General features: G+C 32.9%; 1 protein-coding gene across 6 annotated transcripts in view; it reads left to right on the top strand.

Moving 5' to 3' along the window:
• LOC133195691 (plasma membrane calcium-transporting ATPase 2-like) overlaps positions 1-20,099 on the top strand; it is a 66,070-nt gene that overhangs the window by 28,533 nt on the left and 17,438 nt on the right. For 4 of the 6 annotated variants that reach the window (XR_009722232.1, XM_061331609.1, XM_061331608.1 and 1 more), the window contains exons 5-12: positions 97-276; positions 3,722-3,967; positions 6,578-6,703; positions 8,855-9,025; positions 14,138-14,173; positions 17,524-17,553; positions 18,084-18,275; positions 19,527-19,741. Coding sequence is in view for 5 of the 6 variants with exons in the window: in XM_061331609.1 (XP_061187593.1) it covers positions 97-276; positions 3,722-3,967; positions 6,578-6,703; positions 8,855-9,025; positions 14,138-14,173; positions 17,524-17,553; positions 18,084-18,275; positions 19,527-19,741 (1,196 nt within the window). In the remaining variant the exon portion in view is untranslated. Of the gene's footprint in view, positions 1-96; positions 277-3,721; positions 3,968-6,577; positions 6,704-8,854; positions 9,026-11,028; positions 11,053-14,137; positions 14,174-17,523; positions 17,554-18,083; positions 18,276-19,526; positions 19,742-20,099 lie in introns of all 6 variants that reach the window. The other 2 variants (XM_061331610.1, XM_061331611.1) reach the window with 2 other exon arrangements.

Genomic DNA, 20,099 nt, shown 5'->3' with positions numbered 1-20,099 from the left:
AAAAGGAAAAGTTTAAAAAAGTTTTTTTCCAAAATGATTTTTTGGGGGGCTAAATTTTGAAATTTAAATATGTAATTTGTTTGTTTTTGCTTGTAGGTATTTCTGGATCACCAGTAGACCTTGAGGATCGGCGGAAGACTTTTGGGTCCAATGTGATTCCTCCCAAACCCCCCAAAACCTTCCTCCAACTGGTGTGGGAAGCCATTCAAGATGTCACCCTTATAGTTCTTATAGTAGCTGCTCTTATCTCTCTAGGATTATCATTTTACCCCAGATGTGAGTGCATAATCAAACTCTGTGATTGATTGATTGATTTATTGATTGATTGATTAATTGATTGAATCTTTGATTGATTGATTGTCTGGAGTTTTAGCCAGTTCAGAGGTATTTCAGCCATAATCACTAAAAAAATGAAAGGTTTGGTCCAGCAAGAAGTGAATTTTTAAAAATTTTCTTTTTCTTTTTTCTTTCAACAAGTTTGATTTATCTCAGGGTTCAGATATAATTTCATAACTTGAAACTAGTCCCAAAGAAATCTGTTGGTCCGACCTTCTCTTTGCTAGCCTTCTACAAAAAGTTATGTTTTCAATTAGGCCAAACAAAAAAAAATATGTGTGGTTCCAGTTACACCTCCCAAAAAATTAGAGTAGGTAGGTCTTTTTTTTTTTTAGCAAAATGATTTTCTTAATTTTTATGCCCCCAGATCGAAAGATCCCGGGGGTATATTGTTTTTGTCCTGTCTGTCTGTTTGTCTGTTTATCTGTTTGTCTGTTTGTCTGTCGTCAACTTTAACCTTGCCCATAACTTTTGATTGGTTGGAGCTATGACTTTCATATTTCACATGTGTATTCCCTGTGACAAGACCTTTCTTTGGGTACCATCATATTTGACCTTTTGACCTTGACCTTGGAGTTTGACCCACTTTTGCAAAATTTTATGAGACTTTAACCTTGGCCATAACTTCTGAACAGGTGGTGCTTGGGGTTTCAAACTTCACATGTGTATTCTTTGTGACAAGGCCTTCCTTTGGATACCAACAACTTTAACCTTTTGACCTTGGAGTTTGACCTACTTTTGAAAAACTTTAACCTTGGCCATAACTTTTGAACGGTTAGAGCTAGGGCTTTCATACTTCACATATGTAATCCTTGTGACAAGACCTTCCTTTGGATACCAACCACTTTGACCTTTTGACCTTGACCTAGGAGTTTGACCTACTTTTTAAAAACTTTAACCTTGGCTATAACTTTTGAACGGTTACACGGGCACTGGAAGTTAATGTAAATATTGAGTATGTGCATGTATAAAAAAAGGAAGGGTAGGACACTCTTTTTGAGGCAAATTCGGGTTTGGGGTATTTGGATAGTTTTTTAAACAGCCTGACGCGATAAATCCTCTCTATATACTTTACTTACAATATATATCTTGCTTCGTTCTGCTCCAATGCATTTTACTTGAAGAAATAAACGTTTTTACACCTCCAAGTGCCTAAGAATTTTGCTAGACTGCTCTACTTCTGGTTACAATCATAGGCGAATTTAAAGCTTAATTTTGATTGGACTTCATATATGTGAAAAATAATTCTTCAAATACAAAAATGCAATATGGAAAATTTGTCAATTGAGCCATCTCCTACTGGTTTTAGAAGTCGATAAATTTTCTTTGGACGATGTTTTACTTTTGATTTTAATTTTCTACAGTTTGATTGACCAATCAGAATTTAGCTTTAAATTTTTTACTTTTTTACTTTTTACTTACTTTTAAAAAACTTTAACCTTCGCCATAACTTTTGAACAGTTGCACCTAGGGCTTTCAAATTTAACATTTTTTATCTTTTGGCCTGGATTTTGACTTGCATTTGAGAAACTTTAACTTTCGCCATAAGCTGCCATACGGGGGCATCAATGTTTCACAAACACATCTTGTTCTAAATAATACCTATCACTCCTTTGCAAGTGGCATTTAGATGTGGTGTGATAATATACTAGTCAATATTGGTAGGTGACACCTACATGCTAGCTTGCTTTGGATTTAACACTATTAAACACTTGCACTATGTTTTGCAAGGAGGCCGTCATTGCTGAAACTAAAACTTAAACTGGAGCCATTGATAGAAATCTGGGAAAATTCCGGAAAAAATATGAAAATTGACGGAAAAAAGTTTAGGGTCGGGGGTATAAAATAGGGACGGTCTGGTAACCGGAACCACACATATTTTTTTTATTTGGCCTTATCTTGGATTATAGGCTATAAAGTAGACAAATTCATAATAGCTACTACACCTACTTATCTTTTCAATATGTCAGTGTGTTATTTATTGGTCTTGACTTTAAAGTCAACAGTTTTGTGTTGATAAATATCTGTATGATTATTTTTATATGTAACCAGTTATAGATTTAAGGTACAGTTTTAGTCCATGAAAAGCTACTGGAAAACTGAAATCCCTCATCACTAATCATAGTCTAAAACTAGTTACTGAAGTATGAGAAACGAAGTTATATATTCCATATTAAGTCCAATTACTGCTTCTTCTCTTGTACTTAAGTAGGGAAAGAGAATTGAATAACTAAACTAATATATTACTAAACAGACAACATTATAGCATTGAAGATGTATAGCATTTGTTTTTTCTGTTTATTGATTCTACATAACAATCTCGTCAAATAAACTGAACCTGCGGATACTACAGCAACTAGGACTTTATTAAGTCAGGGAGCAGAGGAAGTTTTTTCTATTAACACGCAACACAGAAAACACTGAACTCCAAGTCCAATAAGATTCCTATACTTTACGATTTACTGAAATTGATTTATCGACAGTTACTCATGTAGGATATATTGCTGTTAGAATTCTCAAATCTCGTATTATTTATTGCTCTCTAAGAAATATATATTTTAAGGTGTGATATATCTTATCTAAAACAAAAACTTCCTGATTTCCCATACAGATATATATACCTGTATTAAGCACCCACATGTCTGATAGGAGATCTTGTCACTTAATTTCCTTGATGGCATAAAATCTAAATATATAACATAGACATAGAGAGATTAAATTCCTCAACTTTTTTTTCCTGTCCATATGGTATGGGCCTTCCTATCCATTCATCTGTTACTTTGTTAGGCTGTAACTTTATTCCAACGTAGTTGCAGATGACAGGATCACAGCTTGTGACTATGAGTGTACATGAATAGATATGCATCTTGTACGTAATTCCAGATGGGCATATCATATAACCCTAACAATGCACTTCTCTGTGATATATAGTCATAAAATGTTGTTTTTTGTTACTTTACTTGGAAATGTGATTATTCAGCCCCATATTTACTGCGACTCATATTTCTGTATTGATACTAAATTGTATTAGGATTGTCGCAGATCTTACTGTAAAGTAGTATACTCTGAATTTTCCATAATAGGTCAATTAATGCATGTTTGACAGTACATATTTAGAAAGATTAGATGATTTAATTTCAAATCTCCTACCATTAAGAGATTCAGAATTGGCTTGAATCTTGTTCTAGGTAACTGGTTTGCCAAAAAAAAAAGACTACAATGCATTAGAAATATTTGTTATTTGCTAGTAAATCTTGAAAACATCCATATATATGTGTGTTTATTTATTAATTGAAGTTCAGTTCTTAGGTATTCTGAGGACTTAATCAAATGACATATGAGCAAAGCTCCATACGTAAATCTTATTTTAATCCCTATTTTTTAGCGGAGCAGGAAGGTGGTGATTCCTCGGAATCAGAGGCCGGTTGGATCGAGGGTGTGGCCATTCTAGGAGCTGTTGTAGTGGTGGTCTTAGTGACAGCTTTTAACGATTATCAAAAAGAAAAACAATTCCGTGGACTACAGAGTAAAATAGAGCACGAACATCAATTTTCTGTCATCCGAGGGGGACAGGACAAAAATATTCCAGTAGGAGAAATAGTTGTGGGAGATATAGCTCAAGTTAAATATGGTAAGTTATCATGGGAATGGATGGATTTCTTCCAAGTACTTTTTATACATGATTTTAAAGAAAGTAGGCAATGTTTTGTATTGCATTCAGAAGATTTTATGTTCCGACGTAGACATATTATTTTAGGGCAACTAATTCCATGTTGATTATTGTAGTGCTTATACAGAAAACATCAGGTTTAGTTAATGTACAGATTGAAATATAAAGTTGTTTGTCCTATTCATAGATTGGCATTTTTGACCTCCTAACTCAAGAGGAGTGGGAAAAAAATGAAAGAAATTAAGATTAAGAAATCTTTCAGGATTTTTTGTGGAGTTGTTGGAGATTCTTAACTCTCAGAAACAAGTTTTTGGGTGGCGCATCATTAAATGATAATTTGTTTTGTTGAAGTTAATGGACTGGGATCATAATATTTCATCTCATGTGCCCTCATATTTTGTCTGAAGATTAAATTTGAATCAATTTGAAGAAACACTTCTTTATGGTGCATACTTAGTCTAGTGGATTTTCCATGAACCTGAATTTTCAAAAAAAAAAAAAAATAAATAAATAAAATATGGATGTCAATACCAATAGGTTTAGAACTGCACAGGTTAACCAAAGGAATGAGCTGAGACTAATTATTGCTGCACTCAATGCAGTGAAGAATTGTTGTGTCAGAATTAGATGAAATGAAGAGGAAGGTGTTAAACCAGACTTAGTTTTGAGATGCGGGCAATTTTTTACGAAAAGGAGTTAAGAGATGAAGAAATGTTTTTAACTCGAGTATTTTTTTTTTATTTGTTTAAAGTTGCAGAAAAACTGATCAATTCAAAATGGTTTAAAAATAATCATAGTCAAACATAATCTTGAACTATAGAAGTGCAATTTATGAAACAAGATTTTTGAATTTATGCATATATATGCAGAATCACATTGGCTCATACTTATTCATTGGCTTTAATGGAAGTTCTGTTATGCAGACATATTCAGGACATGCTTGTGTCCTAATTTCAGAGGATAATGAGATGGAATTATGATTTTATCAAAATTGGTAATATTCAGAGTGTTGCTGTCATATCAAGAAAGCTCTGCAAGCTTTCCAAGGCAGTGCTCTTCATTCTGAAGTAATGGAACGCATTTAAATCATTGACTGCCAATATAAACAAAGGCATTAGTCGGAAGTTCGTTCTAGGTATAACATGGGGCATTACTAACAGGCTGAATTGGAATTTATCGAAATCCCGCTCAATCAGGATTTGATTTTCCGTCCCATGGGATTAACTCTTGAAAACTTCAACAGACTAATAAATAGAAAAGATGGCTTCTGTCACTTTTATGTAGGGTTTATCTACCAAAGAAGAAGGCTGAGAATTGATTTTAATGAATCTGCCTTGTTTTACATACTTATTATATGAGTCGAGTGATTCTTAAAGAAAGCCTCTTTTTATTGTCATTGCAGATCTCTGTGTGGGGATGTGTAGCAGTATATATCGATATTAAGGCAGCTTATTTGATAAGATTCGAATCTGAGAATGTTGTATTTCTGACTTGTAGGTATTACATGTTTTACTGAACACTCGGATTAAATGCTGATGATCACACAATAGCAAAAGATAAGGACAATCAGAAAAAAAATATGTTTTTAAAGACAGATTATAGTATAAAGTCTGGACCTTATTACTAGATACATGGCCACTAAGAAAAAGACCCCATGTTGTCATTTTTTATAATGCATTGTATATGTATGCAATGGAAATATATATATATATATATATATATATATATATATAGAAAGCACAAAGAAATTCACTTTTATAAGGATACGCACTTCCGCCCCAGCCTGGGGTTGAACTCTCGACATACGGAATCTGTCTCCTAGCAGTACAGGAACAGCGCGCTAGACCGCTCGGCTATCTAGGCAAGTCAAAAAACTTGCTTTCGATGCCGATGGAATTCTCGCGGCGCTGCTCTACACTACTTGGTCATTGAGAATGGAAGTGAGATACAGTTATTTGGACATTAGTTTTATTAGAGGATCGTTACCAATACACGTTGTAATGAAATTAATTTTTATTTATAAAGCACATTTTACAACATATATATATATATATATATGAAAGATAAGCCTTAAAATTTGCAAAACATTTAACCCCCTTTCATGGAGTTTAGAAATGATGCTGAGTAATTAAAAGATTTCCCAGCAGTGATTTTCATTGTCAAAATGAAATTCCTTCTTTTATCCATTCTAAACAGAAATGAATGGTTTTCCAGAGGTGACATATTATGAAAACCTGAAATTTATTTTACACCAAAATGCATCCTAGAAACTGACAAGATGCTTGGAAAATGGATGCATTATGTTGTGTGAGAAAATCCATATTTGTAATGCCATTTATTTGTCAGTAAGCGAAGCCCTTCCAAGTCCCATGTGATGTGTCTAGAAATTGCCTTATTTTATTACAAAAGTTGCAAAATGACGGGTTTTAATTCTGAACGTGGGCAGACATCGGCCTTTTTTGAATGTTCATTGTAGTCTTTATTGTTAATACCATTGTTGTGTTACAATCTCATTTGATATTTTTTCATTACTACTGTTATGTTATTTTTTTTTTGTTTCTGTCTCTTCAGGTGATTTGTTACCAGCTGATGGATTATTAATTCAGAGTAACGATTTGAAGGTCGATGAGAGTTCATTAACGGGAGAGTCCGACCATGTAAAGAAAGGGGTTAAAACGGACCCCATGATGTTCTCAGGTGAATTTAATCAAAAGAGAATTGTGAATAACATCAAAGATGAAATGTTAAATGTTATATCTGTTGAAAAACAGAGTCATTAACTAAAAATTTATAGGTTGAAAATATCAGTATCTGTTAGAAGTTCATCGATTCTGTGGAACATTTTTTCTAGCTCTCATTATTAAGACAAACGCTCAAGCTTTTCTGATCAAAGTTTGTCGTCTGTCCTTATGTTAACTTTTTACATTTTTGACTTTTTCTCCAGAGCCACTAGACCAATTTTAACCAAATTAGCACAAAGCATCCTTAAGTAAAGGAGATTCAAGTTTGTTCAAATGAAGTGCAGTGCCCTGTTGAAAGGGGAGATAATCAAGAAAGTGCTAAAATAGGGTGCATGTCTTTAAAAATCTTATTCTCAAAGAACTATCAAGCCAGAAAGTGAAAGCTTAGTGACATAGTGTAGATTCAAAACATGTCCCCTAAGGACCAAGGGGACTCAGGTGAGCATTGTGACCCATGGGCCTCTTGTCAATTGTATTGTTCATATGGCTATGTATAACATGTATTACATATGGCTGGTTAATTTAAATTACTCCACAAGAAAAATGATCAAATAAAAATCTGCATATGTATATATACGAACTTCACACACAACACACACAGACATAAACAGGATCTAGGGGAAATAAAACTGAGGAATGTTTCTGAACTATTCATTAAATCAATAAAATATTGAATATTATTTTTACTGTGTAATTCAATAAATTTGATGGTTTGCTTGCTATCACGTGCAAAATTATATTTTACAATATTGACTTGAGTTACTAAAAATAACTTAGGGAAAATCCAAGAATGTTTTATAATGGTGAAAAGTCCTTTAAAACTTACAAATTCCTACGTAATGAATTTGTTTGTCTCTTTCTTTTCAAAAGAAAATAATATAACAAATGTTTCCCTTTGATTCGGTCAATCCATAGGTATATCGACTTCACAGAAAAGCATATTGACTTCGCACTTCGTGCTCATCGATATGCTTATCTGTGAAGTCGATATACCTGTAGATGGACCGACCTCATAAAAGGGCTATATTTGTATAATAATAGTAATCTCAGAATAAAAATTGGCAATATATATATTCTGTAGACATACTTTTCCTGTGTGGGTCCTGGGAGTAATTTACGCTATGTACATGGTCACAAATTTTCTGCGCAAATTTGTTAAAGTGTACTTAAAAGTACATTTATGACATATAAAGGCAGTCCAAGAAATTCTTGTAATTTTCTATCAGTGGATTGAACAGAAATAGTGATTCTGCGGAACTATGACCCCTGGAAAAAAAAGTATGTCCACAGTATATAAATCCATTGTTCAAAATGTTCAAGTCAAGAAAAGATTTTTATGTCATTGATGTTAGCAGCGACAAAAAAATATTGCAATATACATCACATACATATGTGAAAATTCTATTTTCTATTTTTGGCACAGGAGGTTCTTTATATATTGAATAAGAAAGTAAAAACCAAAAACTACATTAAAGCCTCTGATGTTGAAGTTATCACATGTTCCAGTTTAAATTTTGTGTATTTCACATACCCCCCCCCCCCCTCCAGATTTGTTTTTTCTTGTATTTAATTTACTTGTAATATACACAATATACAACAGTAATATACATGTACATATATAACACCTATAAACATATATAAATTCTTGTATATATGTGTGTTTTTGCCTTAATTTGACTAAAAAGCCATAAATTATAATGATTAGTTTTTCAAATACATGTATGTAAGTAGCAACAGTGTGTATAGTATGACCTTAAAGTGGTTCTTTGTGACACTGAAAGAGTAAGATCATTAAACTGTTGAGATTAAAAACCTCTATGGCAAACTTTGTCACAAAAATATATTCATACAGTTAAACCTTCTTGAACTAGATGGGATGAAGGGAAAAAAAACAATATCCAAGTGTTAAATGTATTAATATGATTAAGGTTAACCACTATTAAGTAGTTAAAATACTTGATGAAAAAGATGCTGGGACATTGAGATATTGGTGTTTGAGATACCAAAGTTTAACTGTATAGGAAAACAAAGATATTAATGCTCTCTGGAAGTTTTAATTGAAACATTGTTGGAGACATGTTTATGCACATTGTCCTCAATGTTAAAGGTACTCATGTGATGGAAGGAAGTGGAAAGATGTTGGTGACAGCGGTTGGCGTCAACTCACAGACAGGAATCATTTTTGCCCTTCTTGGTGCCTCAAGTGAAGAAGGAGAGAAGGACAAAAAGAAGGAGAAAAAAGACAAAAACAGGTTAAAAGGCGAGGAAGGAAACGGAGGTATGTACCTCATCAATGCATTTTTTGAAACACATGGGTTTGCATTTTATAATGAATATTGTTCCGTGTGGAATCATTTATACTGTATACAGGGTTATTTTCGCCCCATCTTATTTTTGCCCTTTCACACCTGCAAACACTTTTGCCCCGTTTTGAATTTGCCCAGATTTTAAATTCACCCTATTGTGACGAGGGTGAAGGGGGCAAAAATAAAACGGGTGCGAAAATTTCCCTGTATACAGTATTCATTTATTTTGCAAGATTTCCTTCCATGCTATTCACCTATATTTATAGTGGTAGCATTATGAACCTCCAGTAGTTTTTGTGTGTATGTGATTTCTTGTGTTTGTCTGAAAGTAACTGTCAATGTTAGTGTCTAATTTGTTTGTATACATGTGCATTTCCAAGTTTGCTTTAAGGGTGTTCAACTAGCATTTAAGGTGGCTGACCTCATGTGTTTTTATAAAATTATTAACATATATTAGGTAGTAGGAATGTGTATATTTTGTAATTTGTCACATTTTCTTTGGCAACACCAATATAAATCATATATACGTCTTGTTATTCTTGGTTATTTTCATTTCATTATTGACAAAATCTTAAAAGTTGGAGGAAGACATGTACAATCCCTCATATTAAGACAGTATGATAGAATTATTTTTATGCAGAAATTGAATTTCTTATCAAATGATTTTGTAGATTGAGTGAAATGACATTGCAATTTTTTTTCTTTCAAGTTAATAAATATAATAAGAAAAAACAAATTGGAACACAGGGAAGTGTAGATACTACTGTTGGTACATGCTTGTCAGTTTAGATAAAAATGAATGAGTGTTTCAGCAGAACAACAAACATGAACTGCTCAGAAACCTAATGTTATGTCAAAATGATGTCATGTCACCTTAAATTCTAGGAAATATGTGATTAGAAGTTTATAGGGAATGAAACAAATACAGAAAGAGAAAGATTGCAACTCTTTTGCACCGTGTTTTTATATATTCAAGCATGAACCATGTGTATTTTGTGCCTCGTGTATTGTTTTTTAATGTGCTTGGTCAAACACAACTTGATGCATCTGGCATGAGAGATGATATTTCTCAAGTTTGATGTGCAGGATGTTGGTAGATGTCATATAGAAAGTACAGTAGTTTTACTTACATTGTGCATGATTTGCATTTTAGAATTCTAACATTTTTGCTGGATTGAAAAAATAACATATCGCTATGTAGATTGAAAATATATTTAGTGTGTGCGTCATATTGTAAACTAGTTTTAGACAGGAAATACATGTAGGTTTTATCAAATGTTTAAAAAAAAAAAAACTTTTCAAAGTAGATACCCCCTTAGGCTCTAGGCACTCACCATTTTTATCACACAAATAGTTTCAACTTGCTGCCCAATTGTGAAAGTAATGAAAAAGCAGCAGAAATGTTTGAAACACATTTTTGTTTTCTTCAAATTTTTTATTTCTCTTTATAATTAGAGTCTTAGTTTTAAAGTATATTGTATCTTGAGAGTTTCTAAACATGAAGTGGGTGCATTTATATCTTTTTGGAAAAGATTTCTAAATTCATTGTTCATTGAGGATCACAACTGTAAAACATGTTTAAAGCTGATACAATTATTATGAATAACTTCTTACCCTGGAAATCAAAACTTTACATTGATTTATGTGAAATAGTCAAATTAGAATTTTGTTTGTTTTCATTTGCAAAGAAATTTTATTCTTGCTACCCAGAGAATTTTTTTTATGTCTGCAAGTAAAGGAAGAAATACAACTTTTGTTTGAAAATTACTTGGATGTAGAAATAAAAAAAAATTATCATGCCTGAATAGCCATCTATATCAAAATGGTGAGTAGCAATTGGAAACAAACAGAATTTAAACTATATGGCTTCAGTTGGATGAATCAAATTGGGATTAGATGAGGAAGCCATTTAGGCTATAAATGGAGGTGAGCCAAAGTCCTGTTTTACTGTGAATTATTTGTTTTATTCTAAAAGCAGTGGCAGCTGTATCTTATAGAGGTAAAGTAGCTCCAACCAAGCACCCTCCCAAATTTTTCTTGATTTTTGGTCTCTCTTTCTCTCTCTACAGCCTGCACATTGTCTGCTGCTCTTCAGGTGTTGTGTTGTTTAGTAACCATAGTAACAATGTCACATGACCTTATTCATTAAAAAAGTATTTTTAAATTGAAAAAAAAGGGAGCAGTTTCTTTTAAGAGCTTTTAACAAAAAATGGTTAAGGTCATGTATCTGTAGTGCTTTTGGTTGAAAAGGAAAACAGCATTCTGTTTTTAGTTTTAACAATGAATCTTGCAAACTGAATAATTTTTCCTTTGTTGAAATGACATGGAAAAGAGAAATACATGCAGTCACATGGTTAGACTAGGCAAAAATGTATTCAAATCATCCCTGCTTTATTTCTAGCATTTTTGCAATATTCTAGACAGTTAAGTCTTACCATGTGATTTGATTGTTCCAAAGTTTTTGTACTTTTTAACTCCTTTAATGACCACCCATGTATATTTAATACTAGTATGTGGTACAGACATGGTCCTTCCAAGTGTCCTTTCCATTGAAAGCAAACTAATCCCAGACCAACTATTGATTGTTGTAACATTTAGCTGGGACAAGGGTATAATATTATCTGAGAGCTTAACCCACCCCAACCCACTCTACCCACTACCGTTGCAATTTTTTTTTTTCGTATTCAATCCATGGCTGACTTTGTTGCAGTGTTTTTAGCTCACCTGAGCTGAAAGCTCAAGTGAGCTTTTCTGATCACATTTTGTCCGGCGTCCGTCTGTCTGTCCGTCTGTCTGTCTGTCCGTCCGTCTGTCTGTCTGTCTGTCTGTAAACTTTTCACATTTTCGACTTCTTCTCAAGAACCACTGGGCCAATTTCAACCAAATTTGCCACAAAGTATCCTTGGGTAAAGGGGATTCAAGTTTTCAAATGAAGGGCCACGCCCTCTTTCAAGGGGAGATAATTAGGAATTAGTGAAAAAATAATGGCAACATTTAAAAATCTTCTTCTCAAGAACCATAGGTCCAGGAAAGATGAAACTCATGTGGAAGCATCCTTAAGTAGTGTACATTCAAGTTTGTTCAAATCATGACCCCCGGGGGTAGGGCGGGGCCACAATGGAGGATCAAAGTTTTACATAGAAATATATAGGAAAAATCTTTAAAGCAATATGAGCTGCATTTTTGAGAATTTTATTTTGCTGTTAAAATGTGTTATTGTGATAAATTTGTATGTAATTTAAACTTTTTTGATCAATTAAACAAAAATAAAGTATCAAATTGTTTCAGAATAAAGGATTCTGTACAATCAAATATATAGTATTTTATAAGAAATTAATATTGTACAGGACGACAATAATGTAATTTTGCTTCAATCAAAGCTTATAAATAGTTCTTCTATCGCCAATATGAACAACAGAAGTTTATATACGTTCTTTTTTGTGTCATTGAAACAGTTAATTACAATTTTGCAACAAAAATTTCTGACATCAAAGTTGCAGCTCATATTGCTTTAAAAAATCTTCTTCTCAAGAACAGCAAAGCCATGATGAGTCATATTTATATGGAAGCATCCTCAGGTAGTGTAGATTCAAGTTTGTTCAAACCATGACCCCCGGGGGTAGGGCGGGGCCACAATGTAGGATCAAAGTTTTACATAGAAATATATAGGAAAAATCTTTAAAAATCTTCTTCTTAAGAACAGCAAAGTCATGATGAGTCATATTTATATGGGAGCATCCTCAGGTAGTGTAGATTCAAGTTTGTTCAAACCATGACCCCCGGGGGTAGGGCGGGGCCACAATGGAGGATCAAAGTTTTACATAGAAATATATAGGAAAAATCTTTAAAAATCTTCTTTTCAAGAACAGCAAAGTCATGATGAGTCATATTTATATGGAAGCATCTTCGGGTAGTGTAGATTCAAGTTTGTTAAAATCATGACCCCAGGGGGTAGGGCGGGGCCACAATGGAGGATCAAAGTTTTATATAGAAATAATATATAGGAAAAATCTTTAAAAATCTTCTTCTCAAGAACAGCAAAGCCATGATGAGTCATATTTATAAGGAAGTGTCCTCAGGTAGTGTAGATTCAAGTTTGTTCAAATCATGATAACCGGGGGTAGGGCAGGGCTGCAATGGACTATCAAAGTTGTACATAGAAATATATAGGAAAAATCTTCTTCTCAGGAACAGCAAAGCCCAGATTGTTCATATTTATATGGAAACATCCACAGGTAGTGTAGATTCAAATTTATTCAAATCATGACCCGCGGGGGTAGGGCGGGGCCACAATGGAGGATCAAAGTTTTACATAGAAATGTATAGGAAAAATTTTAAAAATCTTCTTCTCAGGAATAGCAAAGCCCTGATTGATCATATTTATATGGAAGCATCCTCAGGTAGTGTAGATTCTATTTTGTTCAAGTCATGACCCCCTTGGGTAGGATGGGGCCACAATGGAGGATCAAAGTCTTAAGTAGAAATATATAGGGAAATATCTTCTTCTTCTTTTCAATACTGAACTGATTTGTGCTTTTGCCTAGCCAATGTGCTCAGGTGAGCGATTTGGCCCATGGGCCTCTTGTTCACAAGTTGTTTCCCATCTAAGTTAGGATTAAAGCTTTTTCCTTCAATTTGAATGAATCATTGTCCTTTATTTCATAATGATCTAGTTTCATCATATACGAAGTCTTTGACAAGAAAAACACCATTCTCATTCTGTACAATTTTTCAGTAGGTTTCACGTTTTGGCATATACCTCTCAATGTGAGTGTCATATTCTGATTGATGAATGCTGCACAAATATTTTCAAAATCCACATCTTCCATTTATAATTTGTGCTTTTCCCAATCTTACCCATGTTATATTTATTACTCCCTTTATGAGTTTTCATAGTAAAAAAATAAGTTGGAATAGATATATGGATATATTGGGGGGGGGGGGTAAATCTTTATGTCCCCTTTAACAGATGGTATTTTAGCCATTTGGAAGGAGGGTTGAAGGGATTTTGGAGGGAGCACTGTCTGTGCCCATTTTGGTTATGAAATGTTAAATAATTCAATGCTTCCTGCCTTGGCTTGCAGGCACACGTACGAATACGGCCGGCCAGAACACTCCATGTAAGTCTACATCATTTATCATTACGCTTCATTCCTCATACATTACATTGCAATATTTATTATTGGATTGCTGCAGTTCAGTTTTGGGTTTGAGTTTCTATGGGTTTTTTTTTAACTTGTTTTTTGTCATGGTGATTTTATGCACTATAAATGTCAAGATGATAGGGTATATGTTGTGAGTATTTAAACTTAAGTAAGCTTTTTATATTGCTGATAATCTATAAATCATTTTTGAAAGTAAATGGGGTCAAAGAACAAATTTCATATAAAATTTTAAATTGGGGGGAAGAGGTGGAAATTTGAAATCTAAGTTAGGAAGTTAAAAAGAAAAGAAACTTAATAGGTTAAATCCATGCAAAAACTGTTTTATATGGAAATTTCACCTTTCACTGTTGTAAAGTGTAAGTATCAGACGACACCTCAAAACCACTATCAAGAAGAGTCACAAAATGTTTTATGACTTTGTCTTCACATGCTCAGTAAACTTGTGCTTAAATGCCTAGGAAACACAGGCCAGGGTTGAATAGGTTAATTTCAAAGAATGATTTTATTTCAATCGAATTTGTCAAGTAGCCATTATCATACAGGAAATTCATGTATCCAAAGGATCAGTGCTTTTCATGTATTTATATTTACCACTAAATCGCACATAATTTTAAGCATTTTGGCTTGTATGTATTTGGTATTTAGTCCAGTTAATTTGCTTTAAATTAAAAAAAAAAAAAAGCTTAAATTTTCAGTGTTTGGATTGTGTGTGTGTGTATATCTTTAACTGTGTTAAATTTTAATAATCTACCGGTATATAATTTGCCTACTATTAAAAAAAATTATGTGTGTTAAATTTTAATTTTTTGCCTAATTAAAATATCTAAACATTTTAATTAAAGTTAAATAAAACTTATTTTAATCAAAGCTTATTTGATTTCATATATTTTTATCTATAACAGCATTGATTTTATTATATAATTGTGTGAATCTTGTAGCATACAGAAATTATGAAAATGGCAAGTCTCAACCACTAACAGGCTTATAATAATAAAAAAAAATGAACAAAGATTAATGTTTAAGTCTGAGTCCTGCCCAATCACTAACAGGAAAAAAAACACATGCAGGCATGGCTTAATCTGTGCCTAAGCTTTTCTGTTTTGAGAAAGTTTAGAAGTCTTTTAAGCCATCACTGTGAGGAGGCTTGCAGGTCAGCACTGCGTTTTGCATTACAGAAAACTTTCAAGCTTTCACTTGAAGAAGAGTCACACCAGAAAGTTATTTTATTTAATCCTACAATGTGAGGAGAGCTTTTTTCTGATATGTTGAAAAAAGGGCAGTATTTAAAAAGACACTAGTGTCTGCAGCACTAAAGGAGTAAGCATATAATTAGCAAGCATAATTAGTCTTTTAGCAAGCAAAGTTGGGACTGGCAGCATAGACAGCATTTAAAGCATACACATGCATATTCGGCAGAGTTTAGACATACTGGTTTTGTAAGAGTTCAGATAAGTACATATGAGCACTAGCTAATATAATAATTTTCAGAAACTCATGTTAACTTCAGAAAGCAACTTGAGCATTGTCTCTGCAGCATAATACACTAAGTATATATAGGATAAGATCAATTCACTGGAATTTGTTTAGCAAACAAACCAGCTGTAAAGATCTTTGAATTCTTGTTTCACTATAACAGAGACAGGTGTCTGTAATGTAGGAATTATTTTATTTGAAATAAAGTGTTTGCAATATGTTGAGGACCAAGAATAACAAAGAGTATATTTAGAAAGGAAGAGGGATTAGATTACCGCCTAAGGTAACTTCTGCATTTGTTTGACAGCTTGGTTATTCATAAGCAAATGAATGACGTAATTTGGAAAGAAGAGGGAATTTGATACTTATATCCAAATTTATTCTTTTATATAATGCGCAAAAGAATTTTAAAAAAATCAATAGCACAGAAAAGATCAATTACCTTTCATAATTTAATAAGTAAGGATAAAAAAACTTAACATTTGAACTAAAGACCTTGAAGCCTCCTTGAAATGTCTCTTAATTTAGATTTAAATATTTTCTTTCTGATTGGGCATGGACTTGTTGCTATATAAAAAAAACTTCAGTTGTAAGATGAAGTGGAAAAGATACTTTTAATATTTAACAATTATATTTAATTAATTAACATAATTAATTACTAAGTAAGCTTAAAGTACTGTGTTCTTCCAAACAGTCTTTGCAGATAATATACAGCTAGGACTTAAATTCTGTGAAAAGTCCATAAAAATGAATTCAAGAAAGCTTCATCTATCTTCTCAACAAGCTTTCTGTCTGGAAGAACATTTATTGAACAATAATTTATATGGTTTTTACAGATATTGCTTTCATATAAAGACAACATTCAGTACTTTACTCAAGACTGTATTTATCAAAAGTATCAGTTGCAGGTGCTTTAGGGTTGTTTTATAAGTTCATCCATATTGTTATTTAGTATTAAGTCCTCACTCAATACTGACCTGAAAGGTATAAAGAGTAACGTATATGTATATAATCACATCATTGAATATACTGCATGGAAATATACATTCCATTGTAGCCTGAAAGATGTTCATATTAAGCATATATACACGCAGCATGTTTCTGGAGAGGCAGGAATGTTGTGCTAATTTGGTGCAAATTGCGCATTGATGGTGCATGTTGATGCATCTGCATCGCCATGAAAACTTTGCGTTGAAATTAGACTGCATGTCAGTAATTATGTTCATGAAAATTTAGAGAAAAGAAATATGTTTCAAAAAAGATTTTTCTAAATTTGTGTAAATCAGGAAATATTTGCTTCATTGGCATGAAGATAGCAATTTTTTTGTTGGTTTAATTCCCTCCTAAGGAATTATTTTCAAAGAATTGTCAACAACATTTTTTTTTTATCAAGTGATTTATGATTTTCATAAAATGCACTGCTTCAGGTAATATGTGGGCTATAAACATAGCTCCTGCCCAACTTCCTAGGGTATTTATATTGGGTGGTAGGTCTTTAACAGTTTGTGTATCTAATAAGCACAATACACTGCACTAAAGAGTGAAAATAGTTGTAATTTATCTAGCACCTGCAGGTTAAGTTATAAATGTGTTCAAATTTTCTTGTCTTGTTAACATTTCGCTTAAAACTTACTGTAACATGATTATATATACATTTTATTTAACAGTATCTTTTATTGAGATATTGCCAAGTGGAGGTACAATTCTTTGAGAAAAAAGCCTTGCCATATTTTATATCTTGTAAAATTATATATATTTATGTATTTATATATATGTATGTCATTGATTTGATAACATATTCATTTCTGTTATTCTTCTTTTTCTTTACTTAGTGCTTTCTAGTGATGCTGAAACGAAAGTGGGTATGTGAATGTTACTTTTTTTCTTGGTTTTTCTTTAATACTTGTCTATGAGGCAGAGGTCGGTGGTCAAAAAAAAAAAATAATTGTCTGGAGTTGACATCAATGTGAGTTTAATTTAAGAAAAAAAGTCAGTTGGAAATGAGATGCATGTAGCTTGAAAATTTTTAGAATTTAAGTGACTAAATAAATTTCTTTTCATTCCCAATTTGAAAAAAAAAATATTGGAGAACAAAGAAATTGAAAAGAGAGTTTGTGAGGGTAAAAGGGAGACTTTAGGATTTATGAGTTTTGACATACCGGTAATTATGATTTAGCCTGAGCAGTGCAGGTAATTACTAATTTGAAAGAAAATACACCACTTTGCAATCATGGACACAGTGTTAAACTATTGCTTGCTTAATGTCAATTATATAAACATTGTATCTTCAAATCATCACATCATAAGAAAAATCATTTGAAAATTATCAAAAAGGAAAAGAAAAATTATGTTTCACAGATCATATTTTGTGAAAGCTGTGTATTATTTGTAGATATTGATTCGATTAATCCTGTTATTACGGGTAACAACTCCCACAATAATGCAACAAATGCAAACAGTAAGACAGGCAATCAGGGAGATGAGGAGGGGAAAGACCAGAAAGCCAAAATCGAGACCGCCCGCAAAGAAAAGTCCGTCTTACAGGGGAAATTGACCAAGCTCGCCATTCAGATTGGATATGGAGGTACACACGATTTCAATGCAACATGATTTTGAAAATTCAGTTTTTTCCTACATGTATGTAGAAAATAATTAAAATATTCATTTGAATTAATTGGTTTAAATTTTTTTTAAGGGTTTAACCCTAGTAGCGCTATATAAAATACACAGTGTTAGTGCTCTGAGCTGAATATTTTTGCCTGCGTTGGGGTGCATTTGTTTAAGCAATTTAATTCAGATTTTATTGAAAAAACATAGACATATTATACATCAAAATCTTCAGCAGAGATAGGACTTCAATATTTTGATAGCCAGTTTTCATTCTTTGGATAAATAAATAGGTAATTTACAGGTAAAGCGAATATATTATAAATAACACAACTTTTTCTTCATGCAACTAAACTTTTATTCATATTTATTCACTAAGATGCTTACTGACGGTAATACAGATAATTTTTAATACAGGGACATAGTTTGGTACAACTTTTCAATGTTTGTGTAGTCACATCGTAAGAAATACCTTCGTCAAAAGTTGGAGTCCGCCATTGTTGATTTTACCTTGATGTGGAATCTCAACATTTGCTGTATTTCTCTCTTAATCTGGCTTCTTTAAACTATTGTTTTCATTAGTCATGATATGATTGTCTTTATTTCTGTTGAGTTTATATGAAATAAAATACTTAGGATCGTTTTTTAACTCGGACATATCGAAGTCTAAACCCGTGAATCCAACCTTGGCATGGGCCGATCGCCGTCTAGCAAATTTCACATTTAAAACATGTTTAGCATAATCTTCCTCTTAGAAAATGTCGAAAACATCTTGTAGTAAATATCTATCAAGTTTTTAACCGCGATTTTAGTCTCTAAACAAGTTTACTAGCACATTGAAAAATGTTTTCTTGAATACGCCGCCATTTTGAATCACGCGGAATAAACATGACCTTTTCACCTGTCTAAATTTACACAACCAATCACATTTCATCTAAGTAATGGATTTTTTTATTCATTCAAACCTATTACCAAATAAGGAAAGTGCTTTTATTAGACAAAATTTCCATTGGCCGCCTAAAATAGCGGTTTAAAAATATCGTTGCTGTCACCCGGAATATTCCGGGGTCAGCTCACAGCACATGGCTTTGTTTACCGGAATATTCCGGGTTCAGCACTACTAGGGTTAAGATGTCAAACAAATTGAATTATCACTTAAAAGTCCTCTCTTTTTTGGTATTTTAATACTTTAAAGCAATGTTAAAAGTTTTGTTTCTGTGGATTTTAGGAACGGCAGTAGCTGTATTGGTGGTGCTGATTCTGATTGTGAAGTTCTGTGTGATAGAGTTTGGAATTGAAGGCAAGAGTTGGGGGGCTGATGATACCGCTATCTATATAGAGACATTCGTCTTCTACTTCATCATAGGAGTGACTGTGCTAGTGGTAGCTGTCCCAGAGGGCCTGCCGCTGGCCGTCACCTTGGCTCTCGCCTACTCTGTCAGGGTAAGTCAAGTTATGTGTCTCAGACATTGATACGTTCAATGCAAGAGGTTTGTGTATGTGAGTATGAGGTCGGGAAAGAATTTTTATCTTTCTATTACCCTAAAGCATCAGATACTGTAGATGTAGTTTTTTTCCGCATGGGATTAATTTACGCTATGTACACAGTCATAAATTTTCTTTGGAAATTTTTCACAGCATACTTAAAAGTGCATTTAAGACATAAAATGGCAATTAAAGAAATCAGCATTATTTTTAATGGTGGATTGAAGAGAAATTGGGATCCCACAGAATTATAACCCTGCTAAAAAAAAAAAAATACATTTACAGTATCTGAAAGGTTTTTTGATGATCCCATCAT

The sequence above is a fragment of the Saccostrea echinata genome, unplaced genomic scaffold (genome assembly GCF_033153115.1).
Source record: "Saccostrea echinata isolate AGI-Se365-2 ecotype Australia unplaced genomic scaffold, CSIRO_AGI_Sech_v1 ptg000029l, whole genome shotgun sequence".
In the NCBI taxonomy this organism is placed as follows: Eukaryota; Metazoa; Mollusca; class Bivalvia; order Ostreida; family Ostreidae; genus Saccostrea; species Saccostrea echinata.
The sequence above is the reverse complement of the archived record's forward strand: the minus strand, read 5'-3'. Positions and strand labels throughout refer to the sequence as shown.